Raw genomic sequence first — 19313 nt, forward strand, 5'->3', positions numbered from 1 at the left:
TATTATAAATGATTGCAACAGAAAGTTAGCACAATATTAAGTCATCACTATAAATAAACAAATGTTCGGAACCGTGATGCTTCGTGCTTTGTTTCCGGGGGGAACTATTTTCCTTCATTTGTCCAACCTCTGTTTCCTGGAGACGCTTTTCGGCGGGTTCTGTTGGGACACCAGCGTCAAAGTCACTTCAATAAGAACCAACGCATCCGGTTGTTATCATTCCAATAAAACCCCAGCTGAGGGTAGACTGTCTGAGCACAAGCATTAAGATGTATTTAAAAGTGTGAAAGTGCAGTTTTATATTTTGCACATCATATATAAAGAACCATTAACGTATTATAGATTGAATTATTATTAATATTATGTTTAAATTGTATATACATTTGTTTATAGATATGCTCAACGATGCAGCCCGAGTTCCATGCTTTTACTTTGAAGGAGCATGCCGCTAGTTACTGTCATAGGTTTCCTGCCTCGCGCTAGCTTGACTCAACTTGTCAAAATGGCGCAGCTCGTAGTGGGAGTCTGGAGTTAGTTCTCATCATCCAGAGACATTAAAGAAACCACCGGGCCTCACACGGAGTGTTAGCCGCGTAAGCAGCATGGCGACCCTGGACCAGAAATCACCCAACGTGCTTCTCCAGAGCCTCTGCTGCAGGATCACGGGGAAAAGCGAAGGTACGCCCGGCAACACTGGCAAGCTCCGCGCCAGTTGCGTTCAATGCGAAATCCAAACCAAACGTCATTAAAAAAAACTCTGCACTCAAACGTTTCTCATCACAATTCAAATCTTAAACGAGTCACTTAATCTGTAAAGCACTATTATTAATCGTTGCAGTCGACTGACCATTTCGGCGTATGTCTCCTGCACCTGCCCGCCCCACATTTATCAATAATTTAACACTTTCACTGCTCTCATTGGCTCAACCCGCTGTGTTTCTATGGCGGAGTGTTGTAGAAAACGATGGGACTTTCGTGAGGGGGATCGCTCCTTGCTTTTGTTGGAAAAATGCCGAATCAAATACACAACAGTGCTTCTTTCTTTAAGTGCATACAAGTGATCCAACACACTAATCCATAAGAAACACAGATGATGATTGGTGCAACTTTAGCTGAGCAGGATAACGGCACGTAAGCGGGGCTTGGTCCGCTGTCAGCCAATGGGCTCGGGCTGTAAGCACATACAAACTTAGCTTCATGCTACATGGAGCTATTAACTATTAGCGTTGTATTGATCAGATGGTTTGATTTCAATCCGGCTAAACGTTAGCTTGTTAGCCATTTAGCTGTGGTGCTGATCACCACACTGGTTGGTCCTGCTAGCTGCAGGCCTCTGCTGGGTGCTGGCATCTCAGAGGATGGCTAGCATGTCTTCATCACAGAGAAGCAGCAGACAAATCACTGTGATCAGATGTTTCTCAGTCACTTTGAAAGAGATGGCAGCTTGGACCATGTGATCAAACACAGCAAATATTACCTGTAATTGTTTGTATCCCATTCGTATTAATAGTTTTCAAAACAACAGCACATTCACACCAGGATCCTGAAGTTTTATAATGTGCATTTGATTGTTGATTTTGGAGAAGCTGGAGCAAGAGCAGCATCTTTCCACTGGTTCTACTGGTTTCTGAATTACCTCAAAGTGAGTCCTTGAGCTCTACTCATCACTGGTTGTTTTGTTTCTCCAGCTGAAGTTGCCCACCAGTTCCAGTATGCAGTTCGAGTCATCGGCAGTAACTACGCCCCCACCATTGAGCGGGATGAGTTCCTGGTGTCGGAGAAGATCAAGAAAGAAAGTAAGCTGGCCTTTGGATGGATGTTGTCCCCTGATGACACAGTCGTACTGCGGGTTATTGAACTACTGGAACTTTTCTCCCCGTGTGTTCGATGCCTTTTACGCTGGAGCCATTCCACCAAAGAAACTTCCATGAGAGGGAGGATGGCACCATTAGTGGGAGAACATTGATCAAAGCTAAAACAAAAATAGTGCAGCACTTACCGCACAGAATGATTTATTTATCACAGGTTGACCTAAGGCCTCAGAGGTGCCATTCAAATAACGATTCAGGTTGTTACTTTGCAGTTTGCAACAGGCACCTGCTGACTGGATTTACATGTGGATTCCTGATGTGAGCAAATCAGATATTTGGTTGGGGATGAGAGTTTATTCCAGTTTATCAACTAAAGCAGCTACGGGAATACAATTCAGCTCTCGGTACAAAGTGTGACAGGTCAGCAACATGTGGTCAGACTGCTGGTGTTGTTCAGGTGTAAAAAAGTCTTATAGAAACAGACACTGAAGGTTTTTTGTTTCTCTGCAGAACAGAACAAGCCTTTAGTCTTTTCTAAGCAGATCCTCTTGACCTAATGTTCCTCATCTACTTTCTTTTGCTTTACTCTCGTTCATGATTGCAAAGTTAATATTGTAGGAGACTTATTAAGTTTGTCTTGATGCTGTTGCAGTGCTGAGACAGAGGAGAGAAGCCGATGCTGCTTTGTTCTCTGAGCTGCACAGAAAACTTCAGACACAGGTTGGTACTTTATTTTCTTCAGTTCTTCAAATCATCATGTGGAATTTGATCAAATCAGATTCATAGTGTATATTTTTATTAATGCTTTAGTTATTGATTGCATTTTTTGTTCACCGGGGATATTTTGTGCTGTGTTTACGGTTCGACAGGGCATTCTGAAGCATCGCTGGTCTGTTCTCTATCTGCTGCTCAGCCTCTCTGAGGACCCTCGTAAGCCATCCGGCAGGGTGAGACAAGCACACAAAACAATAAATAAAAGGACCATAATAAAAGCATGAGTTTTAAACTTACCTCTCTCATCTCCTCCTCTTCTACCTCTCGTTCTCAGGTTGGCAACTATGGGGCGCTGTTTGCCCAGGCCCTCCCCAGGGACGCCCACTCCACCCCGTTCTACTGCACCCGGCCACAGAGCCTGGCCCTGGGCTACGGGGAGAGAAGCGGTGCGCTGACGGCCAGTATCGGCACCAGTGGAATCTCCAGTATGGGAGTCTACACGCTGAATGGACCCACGCCGACGCCACAGTCACTACTGGCCGGGTGAGAAGACAGATTTAAAATTAATTATTTTGTATTACATTGCATTTAAAAGCATCTGGTGCCAAGCGCCATTGTGAATCTGAAGTCTGCTTTATATTGGTATACATGTGGTCAAAATAATAAGTGCACTCTCACAGTTTCACCTAAAAGCATCTGGTGAGAGCAAGTTTACTTATTTGACACGTCTTGTAAAAACACTTGACGTGAGATAAAGGAAGCATCAATTAACAGTGGAGCCTGAACTGGCCTCTCAGCCTGACCTCACATAAATCTCTCTTTATGAGGCACTAGAAGGCCATTTAATTCCTTTTATCCTCATTAATAATGCAGGAGTCCTTCAGTTAAAAATGACCATCGAGCTGTTGACGCTCACCTTTTTAATTGTGAAAGGTCAAGTCCTTACTCCAAACATAAAAAAAGTCTCATGGCAATAGTGTTCGGGTTAATCCTAACCTTTGAATTGCATTTAGATCATAAATTTATATCGACACCAACTAGATCATATCCAGATGTTTGTATTATGACAACATTAATGCAGGATACTGGTTAGAACGTTGTAACTAACAGTGAATGTGTGTATGTGTGTTTTAGTCAACCTCCTCAGTCCGCAGCTGCAGCCTCTCAGCCTCTGGGCTCTCGACTGGCCTGGACTCTTCCCATGAGCTCCACCCCCTCCTCCGCTCTGACCCTGCCCGCCATGCGGCCAGCTCTCGGACCTCCGGCTCTCTCCACACGTGTGGTCCGAACTCGCCGAGACGGTGACACAGGTGCTGAGCGACGTATATAAACACAGTATAACCATAAGTGGTGCAGGTTACAGACTGACCAGAACATCATTTATGTGTTTTGTTATTTTAAGTCTTGAGTCTTTTTAAAGCAGAATAGATCAAAATGAGGTTATAGCAAATATAATCAGCAGATCTTCACCATCGTCTTCCATTTTTTAAATCTACTCTAAAAAAAACATTAAAAAATTTAAACTCATCCCACAGATTCTGTCATAGTTTCAGATAATCTTTTTTTGTTTAAAAATTTACGGGAACTCTAAGAGCACAGTCTGTATTTTTGATGGATGATAAAACTGTTCCTCCCCTCGTCCTCTGCTGGTATAGGGGAGGTCAGCGAGGCGGCGCTGGTGCGGGACATCCTCTACGTCTTCCAGGGCATCGACGGCAAGTTCATCAAGTTGAGCGCCCAGGAGAACTGCTACAAAATAGACAGCAAGGTATGTGAACCGCATCGAGCCCTGTTCAGCACACAGTGGCCGGAGTATCAGTAACAGTACAGGACATCATCATCCTTGATCAACTGTTACAATATAAACAGCAAAGTGAAGAGCAACAGAGTAAATCTGGCCTGGCTGGAAGCTTTACATCACCTGGATAATGCCACTGTCTGCCTCCCATCTTATGAATCCCAGTTGAAGTAATGGTCACCGCATATTCAGAGAAGATGACATGATATCGAGGGAATTGTTGATGATTGGTCTTTAAACGAGAGATTCAACAGATCAATATGAAGCTCTTTGGCTCCGAGCCCCATCGACCCCTCTTTTCTCTGTCCTGTCAATTTCTTTTTCCCCTCTCTCTCTCATATCATCGATAGGAAGACCTGAGCTGTAACCTGTCCCGTAGCTTCTCGGGGCTGCTAAACATAGACTTGCGGTCAATGTAGGAGCCACTGAGGCCAGAGATAAAAGAGTCGAGGATAGAGATACTTGTCTTTGGCCACTTTACCTCTCATTAAAGCTTCCTGTATACAAGGTTTTGTTAATCAGATAACAATTTATGCGTCATTTAAAGATAAATCTTTAGATAAAAAAATTGAAATTGTCTCCTAATGTTACTCCTCACAGCCGTCTAAATATAAGTGGGGACAGACTTGTGTTGTAATGTGTGCTGTGCTTCACTAGGTGGTGCTGCACAAGTCCCTGAGGGACACCTGCAGCAGACTGGCGGAGCTCGGCTGGCTCCACAACAAAGTCATGAAGTTCACCGACGCCAGAAGCGTCGACCGGGCCTTTGGGCTGGTCGGACAGGTGTGTCTGCGTTTACCACGTGTATCAATTATCCTTAAAGGATATGTTCTTATTTTAATGCAGGTCTTTTTATCCATGTCTGTCCTCTCTGTGTCCTCAGAGCTTCTGTGCAGCGCTCCACCAGGAGCTGAAGGAATATTACAGGCTGTTGTCTGTCCTCCACTCTCAGGTAATTGCATTAACAACACATTTAAAGTAAAAAACTCCAACTTGATCTCAGTTTTGCAAAAGGAATTATAGAAATTAAAGAACTTAAAAAAAGACTTGATCAATATTGAATTAGAATGACACTAAGAGAACATACCTCGGCCAAAATGAATCAAACAGTCCGTCTCATGTCACATTCTTCATCATTCTGTTAACTGGTGCTTGTTGCTGTATATGTGTCTCAGTTGCAGGTGGAGGACGAACAAGGTGTGATCGTGTGCACAGAGAACAGCCTGACCCTCAGGAGGCTGCTGGTTTGGATGTACGACCCCAGAGTTCGGCTCAAAACGCTGGCCGCCCTCGTCGACTACTGCCAAGGTGGGCTGGACGTGGCTGCTGTTTTTGTGTTGAGGTGAAATGAGTTAACATAAGATGATTGTGCGTTTTTTAACCTGTTTGTGTGTTCAGGTCGAAAGGGAGGAGAGCTGGCTTCAGCTGTCCACGCCTACGGGAAAACGGGCGACCCGCAGATGAGAGCGCTGGTTCAACACATCCTCAGCCTGGTGTCCAACCCTATCCTCAACTTCCTGTACAGGTGGATCTATGATGGAGAGCTGGAAGATACGTACCACGAGGTACAAACGTCTTTCTGATACGTTCAGTGCATGTGGGCAATCCTAGGAGAAAATATGACATTTCTTACTCACCACAACCAACTGTAGAAAACCGTGTGATGCGTCTGAAGCTCCCGGCTCCCTGCGATCCTTTCAGAGAGCAACTAATGTGAACGTTGGTCCATTTAACTCCTCTGATGTTTAACCCTGATGAGAAAGAAGAGGGTTGGAGATAAATACAGTGAGGAGAGACAGGACATCTTCTTGAATGAGAACGGATGAGAGGAGTGTAATGGAGAACCTGCTGATAGATGTTTCTCCTTTACTTCTCCCTGCTCCCTCGTCTCTGTCACAGTATTTATGTGTCCAGCAGTTATCACTGCACTCTGCTCGTAAGTGCTGTGTTTAAAGAAACCAGAGAGGGAAAGTTATTGCACCTTTCAGAAGGGAAATTAACGATAAGCTCTGTAAAACCCGATGTAAGAAACAACAGCTGTCAATGCATTAAAAAAACATCAAGTGAAACACAAGTAAATAAAGGATGTTTCAGTTTCTAACATGACAGTGATTCCTTTTGGTGAACAGTTAGGAATTCAAATCTATATTTAAAACATCCTGGATACAGGTGCTGCCATCTCTTCAATGAAGCATCTCATGAGCCGCAGTGATGACACCTGATCTGATTCTTGTTAAACAAATTGACCTGATTTGAGAAAATAAAAGTTTACACGTTTATTTAATTGTCTTTATTTCTTTTTGTGTGTAGTTCTTTGTAGCATCTGATCCCAACGTGAAGGCCGATCGTCTGTGGCACGACAAGTACTCCCTCCGGAAGTGTATGATCCCCTCGTTCATCACTATGGACCAGGCCCGCAAGGTATATACACACCCACCCACACATTCTACTACTATAGATCAGAGGTGCTGACGTGCTGACACACAAACAAATATAACCTAACTATTATCTCCTGTCTGCTGCATTGCTTTATCTCCCCTCCAGGTTCTGCTGATCGGTAAATCCATCAACTTCCTGCACCAGGTTTGTCATGACAGAACGCCGCCGGGCAAAATCACGGCAGCGTCCCAGTCTGCAGACACGACAAAAGATGGTAAGAGCCTCAGCTGCTTTCAGATATGCACAGAAGTCAGACATTTTCCTAAAATATATTCTAAAGGTTGTGTATGTCACAACGCAAACATCGGAGTCAGTTGTTTAAAGGCATAATTAGGATAAAATAAGATTAATAAAGAGAAAATAAGACGCAGTTTGCTCATGTAGAAGCTGTTATGACGCTACAAGCTTTATTGTCATCCTTTATTGTTTCGGTTATTTGTTCCTCATCATATTGATATTGTTGTATTGACGTGGGTCAGTGGAGTGGCAGTGATCGATGCTCTTACCGGTCGCTGGCCTTCTCCCGCTCTCCTTGTGACTACGAAGTGGAAAGAGTTATACTTAGACTTATTCTATTGATTCGCTGTGTCGGACTTCATCGGTCGAGTCTGATCTGTAGCTTTTACTGTATCTGCTGAAGGACGTTCACAGATGTTGTGTCCCATCAAAACCTGAACATTTGGAGTCAAACATCATCTTTATGTTTCTATCAGCTGAACTAAAGTATGTGAACTTTTGGTCTTTGAATACCTTCTCTGCCTTCTCGTAGCTGCAGAGCTGCTGTCGGACCTGGAGGGGGCGTTTCAGGAGAAGATCGATGCCGCCTACTTCGACACCAGCAAATACCTGCTGGACGTTCTCAACCGCAACTACCTGCTGCTGGAGCACCTGCAGGCCATGAGGAGATACCTGCTGCTGGGCCAGGGAGACTTCATCAGACACCTCATGGACCTACTAAAGTAACAATATGCACTTGATTTCTTACAATAACACGTTAATGCTAATTTGTACATGTAAAGCAAAGATATAACAGCAGAGTGTTATTCAGGACATATTCATATCCTAATTGTGTCGTTGCAGACCAGAGTTGGTGCGTCCTGCCACCACGTTGTACCAACACAACCTGACTGGTATCTTAGAAACCGCCGTCAGAGCCACTAACGCCCAGTTTGACAACGCAGAGATCCTCAAGAGGCTCGACGTGCGACTGCTGGAGGTAAAGTGTGTCTGAAAGTGTGTGTTGGTGTGTGCTTGCATGGAAAAGTTGTCGGCAGGTCCTCAACGTGTCGTTCATTTGCTCCAGGTGTCTTCAGGCGACACAGGCTGGGATGTTTTCAGCCTGGACTACCACGTGGAAGGACCCATTGCCACAGTAAGACACACTTTCACATACACTTCCAGCACATTGTGTATGTTCTGTTTTGATATCTGAAGATCTGGTGTGTGTTGTTTTTGCAAGGTGTTTACAAGGGATTGTATGGGCCACTACCTGCGCGTGTTTAACTTCCTGTGGAGGGCCAAGAGGATGGAGTACACGCTGACCGACATCTGGAAGGGACAGATGTGTAACGCCAAGCTCCTCAAAACCATGCCTGGTACACAAACACACATGACAAACACAATTTCTGACCATATGAAGGTATTTCCGCACACACTTTTTTGGTCCTAACAAAAAGCACATAAGTGAATAGTGTTTTATAGATTTTTCAGATATTCTAGGAGAAAAAGTTCAGCCAAACAAAGTTACTGCTCTCTCTGTGATCTGCGGCTCATAAAACCTTTTTTCGTTTTACCCTCCAGAGTTGTCCGGCGCGCTGCACCAGTGTCACATCCTGGCCTCGGAGATGGTCCACTTCATCCACCAAATGCAGTACTACATCACCTTTGAGGTCAGACCATTAGCAGCGCTGTTCCCGACACACCCATAAAAAGTTGTAATTACAGGAGGGAGGTGATTCATCGTGTCCGGTTAATTCTGATTTACACGATCACCAGATGCAAAGTCAGTGAGGTTTTAGAAGGTTGCAGGTTCTAGTCCAGATCAGCCACACAACAATTGAGGGCAGGAGACTCTAAAACAAAATTAACAGTCATACTCATAAGGTTGTTTTTAGAAGTTTTAAGTTGATTAAATAATGACATTAATGGGGGTTGAGCCTGACTCAATGATACCTTATGATAGAGCAGTGTAATTCCTGTGTGTATATAGGTGCTGGAATGCTGCTGGGACGAGCTGTGGAACAAAGTGCAGCAGGCTCAGGACCTCGACCACATCATCGCCGCCCACGAAGTCTTCCTGGACTCCATCATCTCAAGATGCCTGCTGGACAACAACAGCAGGGTAACACACACAAACACTCACATAATAATCTGACGCCATATATAAGATTGTCGGTCACATTTCCTGTCTCTTGTTTTTCCCCAGTCTCTCTTGAACCAGCTGAGGTCCATATTTGACCAGATCATTGAGTTTCAGAGAGTGCAGGACTCCCTCTACCGCTCTGCGCTGGAGGAGCTCACCCTACGGCTGCAGTATGAGGAGAGGAAGAAGCAGAGAGAAGCGGAGGTAGGAACTGATCACACTGGGCCCCTGAGTAAAGGGATTACTCTGTCCGACTAACCCGACGCTATCTGTGCCGTCTCTTGCTGATTCAGGGTCAGTGGGGAGTGACGGCTGAGCAGGAAGCGGAGGAGAAGCAGAGGATTCAGGAGTTCCAGGACACCATACCAAAGATGCGCTCCCAGTTCCGCATTCTCACAGACTGCTACCAGGTACTGACCTGAGCCGCCTGGAGAAGCAGCAGTCGTTTTTTTATGGCAGAATCTTCTCCTTCTGAAATGTCCTTCTGACCTTGATCCTTTCAGGGCAGCGTCCAGCAGTTCCTGGTGTTGCTGATGACGAGCACAGATGAGAGTCTGCGGTTCCTCAGCTTCAGGCTGGACTTCAACGAGCACTATAGGTTTGCACAGATCCAGTATATCAACTTTCAAAACCTCAGGGGAATTGTCGCTTGTGTTTCTTATTGTTAACACATTGTAAACGTCAAGGAGAATATTCTTCATCAAACCGTGTTTTGAGATGCATTCAGAAGAAGATGTCTCACAGTTACTCTGTTCCCCACAGGGCCAGAGAGCCGAGGCTGCGGGCGTCACTCGGCACCAACCGAGGTCGACGACTGTCAAACATCTGACAGGGAGACAACGGCATCGACAGGCAACCCAGCCATTGGAGCATTGGATGATGACATCATGGAGATGGGCCAACCAGCAGACTTTCAGCACTTCATATCCAGATGATGTCATACCCAGGAGGAGCGATCCGGCACCGCTCTGGGCGTTCCTGGCATAGCAGCGATGACATCACAGCAGTCGGCTGAGTGGGATCACAAACGAATAAAGTCAAGTAAATTAAACTTATCAGAGTCGTGACGTGCAGAGTAAACACCCCAATCAGACGGCGCCATGTGACAGGAAGTCGCACAGGGCCGCATCTCATGGCATGCCTTATTCATGAGGGAAAATCTTTTTCTCTCAGCGTGTTTGCCAAAATCAAGTCCCAACACAGATAATGTATGTACATAATTTATGCAAAAAGTATGTATGTCTGTGTATCTATAGATGCAGTGTGTTTGTGTTGCATTTCCTCACTAGGGTTTGACAGATATGGGTCAGATATTGATATTTTTTTCAATTTTCTATCTGTAGCAGTTAATAAAACGCTAAACTGGGATTATTTTATTCCACAACAAAAGGTTTTTCTGCTTTTTAGCTTTTATGAGGCACTGAAGCTGTATGGACCGGCAGAAATCGTCAACATATAGAATATTTAATATTTATAGTCAGTGTTGGTCCCTCACTATCTGTCTAACCCTAGTTCACCAGTCTCCTTAAAATCCAGGGTTTTTTAGAAATCAGGTCGGCTGTCCAGTCATGATCATACAGAGGATTTCTACTTACACAGACAGGAAGAGAAAATGGCTCGTGCAGACATAGCGCCCCCTTGTTGTCGACTTTGTTTACATCCTGTAATCGAAGTGTGTGGTTAGATTTGTAGGACATAGGAAACAGAATCTGTTGCCTGAGCAGCGAGTTGTTACCTGGACTGAACCGACCGATGTGAAGAATGTCATTAAGGGTTTATGGAGTATTTAGGCGTGGTTCCCCTCAGCTGGTGCTGCAGGAGAAACGGAGCATGATCAAGAAAACAATCCTCACAACAACCACAACAACCTCACTTCTTTCTCACCTCATACAAAAAACAAACAGCGCTTAATATTCAGATATTTCCGTTTCTTTAAATATTGTAAATATTTAAAAAACCAGAGTCCGAGTTTAAAGACTTTAATGGCTGTAAATGTTAACATGGGCCGTTTATTTTATGAAACAAGTCAAAAAAGAACACTGTGTTGTTGTTGTATTATTCTTCGGTTATGTTTTACACTTACAATCCTAGAAGAGTAAGGTGAAAGTTCTTCCCTTTGCTTCGGCTCAATAATCACCAGGGCCTTAATTGCTGTGGTACAACATGACTATTTGCTGGATTTCCTCTATTCAACCACCATTCAAATGCGTTTTGCTGTAGAAAAAGGCAGAAATTGTAAGTTGAGGTAGCGAGTAGCAGTTTAACTGTGGAGTTATACAGTCACTTCTGTATGAACAGCTGTGAGCGGTGGCCTCACCCCATTGGAGCAGTGATCCGAGGCCAGGGAACAGATGTTTCTAAAAAACTAAAAATTTTATAAAAGGATCAGACTTTGCACTTGCATTTAAAAGGATGTGATAAATGTATTACATAATCAAACATCCTGTTCCAATCTGATCAATTAGATGCCACCGTTAAAATCTACATTGAACTAAATAGCAACAATAGATGATGTTACATTTAGGGGGGTTTTTGAGTTTGTGTTTTCGGAAAAAAAGGTTCTTGGGGAAATGTTTACTTCTGCACATTTACCAACATTTCAGATTTGGCCCCAGGTTTGATTTGACATTTACATTTTTTTTATTGTCATTGGAATAAATGGGTGCTGCATAGCTAGACCAGTCAGCTGCTTTCTGACAATGACTTTCCTTCATATGAGTGTAAAGAAAATAAACTCCTGTACTGTCTGTCCTCTGTATTGTATAGCACATAATGTATAGAATATAGGGAAGCAAAGCGTCCCACTTCTTCTTTAATAAAATGTTTTTTCATATACATATAAACGTGTGTTCCTTTACGTGTTTAACAGTGCGGTCAGTTAAACGCGTTATTAACGGCGTTGCCGCAAACCCATTTTAACGACGTCAATTTACTTCTCGCGAGATCAACGCAGAGCTGCCAACTCTCACACTTTCGCCGTCCGTAACGGACGGACGGACACTTTTTGATTTATAGTTGCTGAAAACAATTGGGCGCCAGAACAGTAGGTGGTGCAACGGAAGACGAGCTTAGAGAAGCCTACCTCATGAGTTCTCAGAAGAAGTCCGAGTTTATTATTTACCTGCTCCCGGCTTTTCACACACACAGTGTGTGATGGAAACTCAATCAAATAAAGTGACACCCAGTGTGTCTGGGTGTCAGTGTGTGTGTGTGTCCTCCGGTCCGGGTGTATTTTGTTTGTTTGTTATTTTGTTGCTTGTCTGTTTGAGTAGCTGGCTGAAAGCAAAGAAGTAGTAGGCTTACCCTTTATTGGTAACCTAACTGTTACGGTTCATTGCTTCTGAAATAAGAGGCCTGACTGCTATGTTCACAGCAAACTTGAAAAAAAGAAAAATATTAAGCCATGGTTTAACTGCACTATAGGCTGAGTCCTGGGGCCGCTCCTGGTACAGGCGACATAGACGGTTGCCTAGGGCGCAAAAGGCCGAAAGGGAGGCACAAGAGACTGATTTATCACGTGACACATGCAATGTAAAACAATAAATTAACGTCACACCATCATCCTCTAAACCCGGGGACGTGCAGATGCTGCGCAGAAGCCCATTGCGCGCATCCTGCGCAGACGCCCAGTGCAATTTTTTTTTTTTTTAAATATTAAGTTAATTTAAATAGTGTAAGATATTTTGCAATTAATAGGAGACATCTTGCCAATTTTATAGTGCAGTATATTGTCAGCTTTAAGACGTGAAAGAGTTGGATTCGAACCCGATCCGTCTTGACGGTGAACGGATGCTCTACCATCTAGGCCACATCGCCTGCTGATTACAGCGAGGAACTAAGCACACTAAAAATTGGACAAATTATCGTATGTCTGATAAAAATTTCAGAGAAATTATTTTCTACTTTACTAAATATATTTTGTGCAGCTTGTGATTTACTAAAGTTGTCCATAAAAGAAAATCTTTAATATCCTTCAAGAGCAATTTGATGTACAACCAGCAACCAGTGCACGACAAAAATACCAACAACCCTATAGACTAAGTAGCAAGGGACAATTTGCTTTTACTAAATTAATTGATAAGTCGACCAACAGAAAATTACCCGTCAACATTGCATTTGTTGCAATTCCTTGTTTACCTGAAATGTGCACTTTATGATTTTATTTTGTACCGCCCTGTTAGGCAATGTTGTTTTTCAATAAAATAAAACATTTGCCTAAAGCAAGCCAATCCACTTTTCCATGTTGATAAGAGCATTAAAACGAAAAAACTAATATTTTAATCGTTTGACAGCACTAGTGTTTAAATATTTACTACTAATGCCTTTCGGTTGGGCCTCTTTGCTTTGTTGTACTGCCCCCTTGTGGCATAAAGTATAAGATCATAAAAGAGCTTTTCATTTTTCGAAATACTACATTTAATATTTGAATATTAAAAGCTTAAAGGGTTACTAAAGAAACTCGTGAGAAACAGATTAAAACAAGAATGTGGGAAATTAAGCAGAAGCCAAGATATCCTGACCTTTACTCTCCAGTGTGGGTCGAGCTCCACAAACATTGGAGCCTGCTTTTCCCATAATGCAACTCCCTAGTTAATTTTGAGTTATTGTTCTTTTACTGGGGTTGCAACAAGGTAGGCAGAATGGGTTATTGCCTTGGGTCCCCGAGCTGAGAGCGGACTCAAGAGAACAGCTATTGATGTTAGACCAAAGCAAGGACAAATCTATACAGAAGTTTGAAACCACCTAAAAAGGGTTAGGGTTAGGTGATGCCAATTTCTTGGTTATTTTAGAGGTTTATTTGGACTGCCGTACTATTTTGCTGTTATTTATGTGAATGCAGTTTTTGTTTGGTGACCCCCCCCCCCCAAATCCCTTGATATGCTCCTGTTCCTGACAAACACAACATGAACTGACAGTTTGAGTTCAGCACCGAGGACAGCGACACATTGCCGCTGTGTTTGTAAACTCATGATTTCCTAATGATAGTGATTTGACAAGTAGTATCACATTAAAGCAGTTTTCTTTTTGAACCACTAGAGGGAGTAACAACTTCTCTTATCCAGTGTCTGTCCCCTCCTCTCTCACTCTTCTCTGTCTCATCATCCTGGCTATAGATTCTCGGGTATATACCAACTGCAATAAAAAAAACTGATATACTTTTTTAATCTGATCTGATCTGATTATTCTCTGAAACCATTTTCAGTGAGTAAAAATGCTGCTCGTGTCGTTGGACGCTGGAGGAAGATGTTGAAGGATCAGAGGCGAGAGAGCGAGAAAGTCTGGTTCCTCACATCCAGCATCACCATGGCCTCTTTCTCCTGCAGATGTTTCTTCTGTCTGCTTTGATTTCAGTCTGGAGAAACCAATCCTTTCAGCGGCTCTCTCATTCAGACGTTTGATTCTCTGCTGTTTAAGAATGTGCGTCTGTGTAAATACCACTTTATTTGTCCAGGGAGTCATTTCTTCAGGCCTATATATAAACAGACCCTCATTTTAACACTCCAGATAGCCCTGACTATTGAGCTGGAACAGAAAAAGCCTACATCTCCCTTTCCTTTCATCCATCTTCATTTATTTCTATGCATCCGTGTGTGATGCTGGATATCTGAGCATATAGAATTTGTCAGTGCAATGGTCTGAGAAATCAAAATGGTTTTCTGAATGCTGGAGACGTTTCTCCCAGTATTCCCAATGCCCCTCGTGTCATTTCTTTCCCCTCAGCTGAAAGAGCTTCCACTGTTGACCTTTATATTGAGCAGGACCTCCAACACTGACCTGGTGTATCAGCTCATTCTGAGGCTCTTTGACAGCCTCAGACATGTTCTCTTACTCATAATCTTCAAGCAGCTTACATTTGACAAAATAAAAGTTTTCAACCCAAAGTTATGGGCATCAATCAATAACATTTCATAAAATGTCCGATATTTCAGATTGATGTCTGTGTGAGTCAGCAGCCTGGTGCAGTGGACGAGCACATCTGCACCTCCTCCAGCTTCAGGGCTCGTGGTTACTGAGGAGAGGCGAGGACACCGATGTGTTTGGTATTATCTCTGGAAAATAAAATATTTCATCAACCACAGAAAGTTTTAATTATAACATATTTGACGCTAATTTTAGATTAATTTATAAAATCCTACATATATTTGGTTGATATGGTGTTCGTTTATGATTTGTTATTATTGCCACGTTTGAATAAATAGTCTAACGCTCACTATGGGACGGGGGTAAAAAGATGTTGTTAGTTTCCTTTGGCTTGAGCCAGGTTTGTCTTGAACTCTGCCGAAATAAAAACAAGAAGACAAAGTTTAATATCCCATCATGCATCAGCTGCAAACGCCAAAGGATGGTGCGCCATCTTTCCTGTCCTCTCAATGTTCTCCTGCGATGTTGGAAAAATAAACCTACATGACTCTAAATGTCATTAAAGAAAAAGCAGCTTCATTTTCTTGCGACCGACTCGAGCCCTCGTCTCCTTTTGTACGACCTTCTGAGAGTGTTTTGAGGTGGAACAGGAAAAAACACTGCCTGCCTGCCTGTGTGTGTGTATGTGTGTGTGTCTGTGTGTGCGTGTGTGTGTTTGTCGTCAGCCAGGAACGAACAGACAGCTGACATTTAATGGCATTTCCTGGCAGCAGGTGTGTTTAGGAGATCTTATCAAACGGATAAATTCTTGTTCCGTGTTCCCACCCCTCTTGTCTCTGTGTCTCCAGCTGGACCCACATGTCTCAACACAACGACAGAAAGAGCAAACTAATACAAAACCACTTCATTATGCATCACAACGCAACACAAACCCCATACAACAAGGCCACTAATCCAAAACAACGCATTGTGTCGGAGATCTCCTCCTCCTTTGTTCCCAGTCTGCTTTAACAAGAGTCTTGAGGATGCATGTGCAGCATTAATTGCACATTAGCATTTTGGGGTTTTAATGAGGATAATTAGAGCAGCAAGTCGTATTTAAGTCTGATACCTTTACAGACGCAGAGCAGGGGAGTGAAAACTACTCTCAGCCGTGAGCACAGTATCTGTCACCTCAAGTTTAAACGTTCGCCTTCGGAAAGAGGGTTTCCCACATTAGCGTTTCATTAACTGTGATCATCTAATTAATAGTGTGACGAGCTGAAATGAGGAGCGTTTTTGTCGTCGAGCTTCCTCTGATGATCGTGTTGAGTTTGGTATTTCAAAATGAGACCAGACGGAAGTTAAATGGCACTCGAGATCAAATACCTCCACCAAGGCCAAACAGTCCCCTGAAATTCAAATTTGTCATATTAAAAAAACTATTGAAGGTAATATAAACCGTTGATTAGCGACTAAATCCATGTTATCTCAGCTACTTAACTGGGTTAGTTACAGGTTTCTGGCCCTATTTGTTACAATACAGGAGCTGAAGTAAGGCTGCCCCCTTATGAAACCACATTTAAATTAGCTAGATCCAGGTTTTATAATCACTTCCCTAAATATAATAGATTTTTTCACATCAAGTTCAATGAATTATTCCCTTGGAAATCAGAGAAATCATCTCACAATGAATTCCTGGATCCGCACCTTTGTGCAAGTTCTTTCTTGGTCCGTGTCTCATCCGTCCATCAAGTCCAATTAAAATCCACTCAGCAGTTTTTGCTTAATCCTGCTCAGACTAACAGACAGGGGTTGAAAACATAAGCCCCTCAGCGGAGGTAATAAAGAAACACGTTATTGATTCACAACCGACTGACAACACACATGGACTGAGGCCAGGATCCCAGTAAACTGATGTTGACGGCTGAAATGATGAAGAATGACAGCGTTTAGAGAACAGAGTGAGAGTCCAACGCCAAATATCAAAAGGTTGACTTGGGACAGGTCTTGATGAAGTGCTCACTCTCTCCGTCTTCACTGTCTCGACTAATTTCTTCCTGCAAAAACTTGGAAATGTCCGTTTTCTCCTCAGCTCCGCTGGATTTCTTGATGTTGCAGCATGGTGACTTCACTCTTTTTGGCCTCCTCTCCCCCGCGTTACCTGACTCCTCCGCACATCCACATCTTTGACAGCTTCACTCTGTCGTTCCCCTATTTAAATTTTTAAGCAAGTCACGCATCCAACGGCTTCTCAGAGACATGGGTGTCTGAGCTGTCTCAGCCACTTCTCTGTCACCAGTGAAACCATCTCAGATTCTTACTGCAATCACCCAGAATATAATACAACACAAGGGAGGACACTGATCTGCCTGGAATTCAAAATAATCTGTCATTATCATTTGTCATATTTAAAGGTTTTAACTTAAATGGCATCCGCCCCCTCGAGTTCTCATCATCATCATGTGTGGAGAGTCAATATCACATTTAAGAAAGTGATTAAGGTGATTGTGAAACGAGGAGAAATGAAGGAGATTCATTTGAGATAGAGTACGATATGGAGAGATACAGTTTATGGAAACAGAATAAAAACATTTGAATTTAAAACCAGTGTAAGGACTTATTTGCAAGTATAATGATTACATTTTTTTTATTTAAATGCTAATTTAATAAATTAGTCTGCAATGGCGAAATCTTACATGGGATCAGTTTATTAATAAAACACTGGAACGCTCCAGCCTCTGCATGTCAAGCAGCTTTAACACCTTTGAAAAAGCTTTCCCTTCCATCTGTGTCACTCAGAGATGGATCAGTCCGAGACATCTACAGATACCGCACTTTATCAGCTGGCGATTAAGAGACAACACAATGTCTGTTTCTCTTCCTCGGCTCTGGAATCGCACTCGCCTGTCGTCAGATTTTGCACCGTGTGACATTCTCGCCGGCCCCCTGGCCCCTACACTTGCGTTTGTCCTGCCTGAGGTTTATCAACCTTGTGCATGTGGGAATGACGCAGTTTGGCTGCTTAAATATTCTGGCGAAGTCGAAATGCACGAGACAAATCATCTACTGAACTCGGCAGGTGTAATGACCAAAAAGGTCAGGCAGGGGAGGAGGGAGTGATTGATGAAAATGTAAATTCTGAGACTTTTTATACACGTGTTTGTGCAATACACTGCAAATATACGGAATATAAAAATGAAGCTAGGTTTGCCTGAGGATGAAGCATGAGGAAAGGTCATAGAGGGTCCTGAACTGAAAGTAGGGATCCTCTGGGGAGCATGAATATCCGCAGTACATTTTTATGGAGCTCAGTGATAGTATAGGAAAGGTCAAAGGTCACCAAATAACCCACAAGAGGATCACATCTGTAAATAAGTCCTGGATGAACAGCCAATCCGCACACAGACACGTTAAATCCACCATCGAGTTTGACATATTTTATTTGCGTCGCAAGCCCCGGCTGCTTTAAAGCTATTTATTCAGCTTAGACGGTCAAACGGATTGATGGACACGTCACAGGACGAGCGAGGAATAGTTGATTAGCGCACTTGTATTCATGCGCATGCACGAGGGTTCCAGCGTCAGTAGTGAGGCCTGATGGGAGAAGCTGTCTGCAGGCTGGAAATGCCACCCGCTCCCTCTATTGACAGACAGAAAAAAAACAGAATGGGGGCCTGATCGACAGAGAGAGAGAGAGAGAGAGAGAGAGAGAGAGAGAGAGAGAGAGAGAGGGGGAGACGTGGTAGCAAACAGTGTTTGTTTGTTTGCGCTTGTGTGTGTTGTTAATGTGCGACTGAAACATTTTTATCTTTTGGGCAAAGAAAACAATATGATGTGTCATCGTTACTCCTCCACTGTCTAGTCCAATTTAGTCGGCACAGATAAGTCATTTGAACTAATAAGCTTTCTCTACATTGAACTATAGAAACAAGCATTGGTTTACTCAGACAGGTATTTAGCCTTTGTCTCTCTGTACAACAGATATTTATAATCATAAAGGAGACTTACTATCGGCTGAATTATTCAATAAGGGGATAAAACAGATAAACCAAACCACCTCACAGTTGTATCTTGCTTTAGACTATTGACTGTAAATAGGAACTTCCTCCCACTATCCAGAAAGAGGACAGGGGGAATTTAAAAGAGAAAAAATTTATGAATTAGTTCTTACAAATGAAATTTAAAGTGGCAATGTGATGACCTGACACACACTGAAGCCTTGAATCATTTCCTGCTCATGACAGCATCTGTTCTAAAAGGTCCCCTCGTCAACCACAGCAGGTTAAGTCAATCTATTGCTTTTCTTTTCCAACCATTTAGAGTAATTGCCGTAACAGCTTCCGAC

General features: G+C 43.1%; 1 protein-coding gene across 2 annotated transcripts; it reads left to right on the plus strand.

The window, feature by feature from the left end:
- Window positions 1-494: 494 nt before the first annotated feature.
- Window positions 495-11967, plus strand: tubgcp3 (tubulin, gamma complex associated protein 3). 2 transcript variants are annotated; one of them, XM_053417410.1, is made up of 23 exons: window positions 495-678; window positions 1689-1796; window positions 2464-2531; window positions 2681-2758; window positions 2860-3068; window positions 3660-3835; window positions 4181-4293; window positions 4981-5106; window positions 5207-5275; window positions 5499-5631; window positions 5722-5888; window positions 6634-6744; window positions 6868-6976; window positions 7532-7721; window positions 7843-7978; window positions 8066-8134; window positions 8222-8357; window positions 8563-8651; window positions 8972-9103; window positions 9188-9328; window positions 9418-9534; window positions 9628-9733; window positions 9882-11967. In XM_053417410.1, exons 1-23 carry the CDS (start codon window positions 603-605, stop codon window positions 10109-10111), a joined length of 2889 nt encoding a protein of 962 aa, XP_053273385.1. In that variant the 5' UTR covers window positions 495-602; the 3' UTR covers window positions 10112-11967. The 2 variants fall into 2 exon arrangements, with proteins under 2 accessions (XP_053273385.1, XP_053273384.1); XM_053417409.1 differs by having other exon boundaries at window positions 9628-9722; window positions 9887-10096.
- Window positions 11968-19313: the final 7346 nt, after the last annotated feature.

Source organism: Pleuronectes platessa, chromosome 24 (assembly GCF_947347685.1).
Source record: "Pleuronectes platessa chromosome 24, fPlePla1.1, whole genome shotgun sequence".
Taxonomy (NCBI): domain Eukaryota; kingdom Metazoa; phylum Chordata; class Actinopteri; order Pleuronectiformes; family Pleuronectidae; genus Pleuronectes; species Pleuronectes platessa.

Excerpts from the sequence above, each read along its gene's own strand:
- tubgcp3 (XM_053417410.1), top strand. The coding sequence starts at position 603 with ATGGCGACCCTGGACCAGAAATCACCCAACGTGCTTCTCCAGAGCCTC. Across the intron at positions 2,532-2,680 it reads ACAGAAAACTTCAGACACAG|GGCATTCTGAAGCATCGCTG; the intron begins GTTGGTACTTTA and ends ACGGTTCGACAG. Across the intron at positions 8,135-8,221 it reads TGGAAGGACCCATTGCCACA|GTGTTTACAAGGGATTGTAT; the intron begins GTAAGACACACT and ends TGTTTTTGCAAG.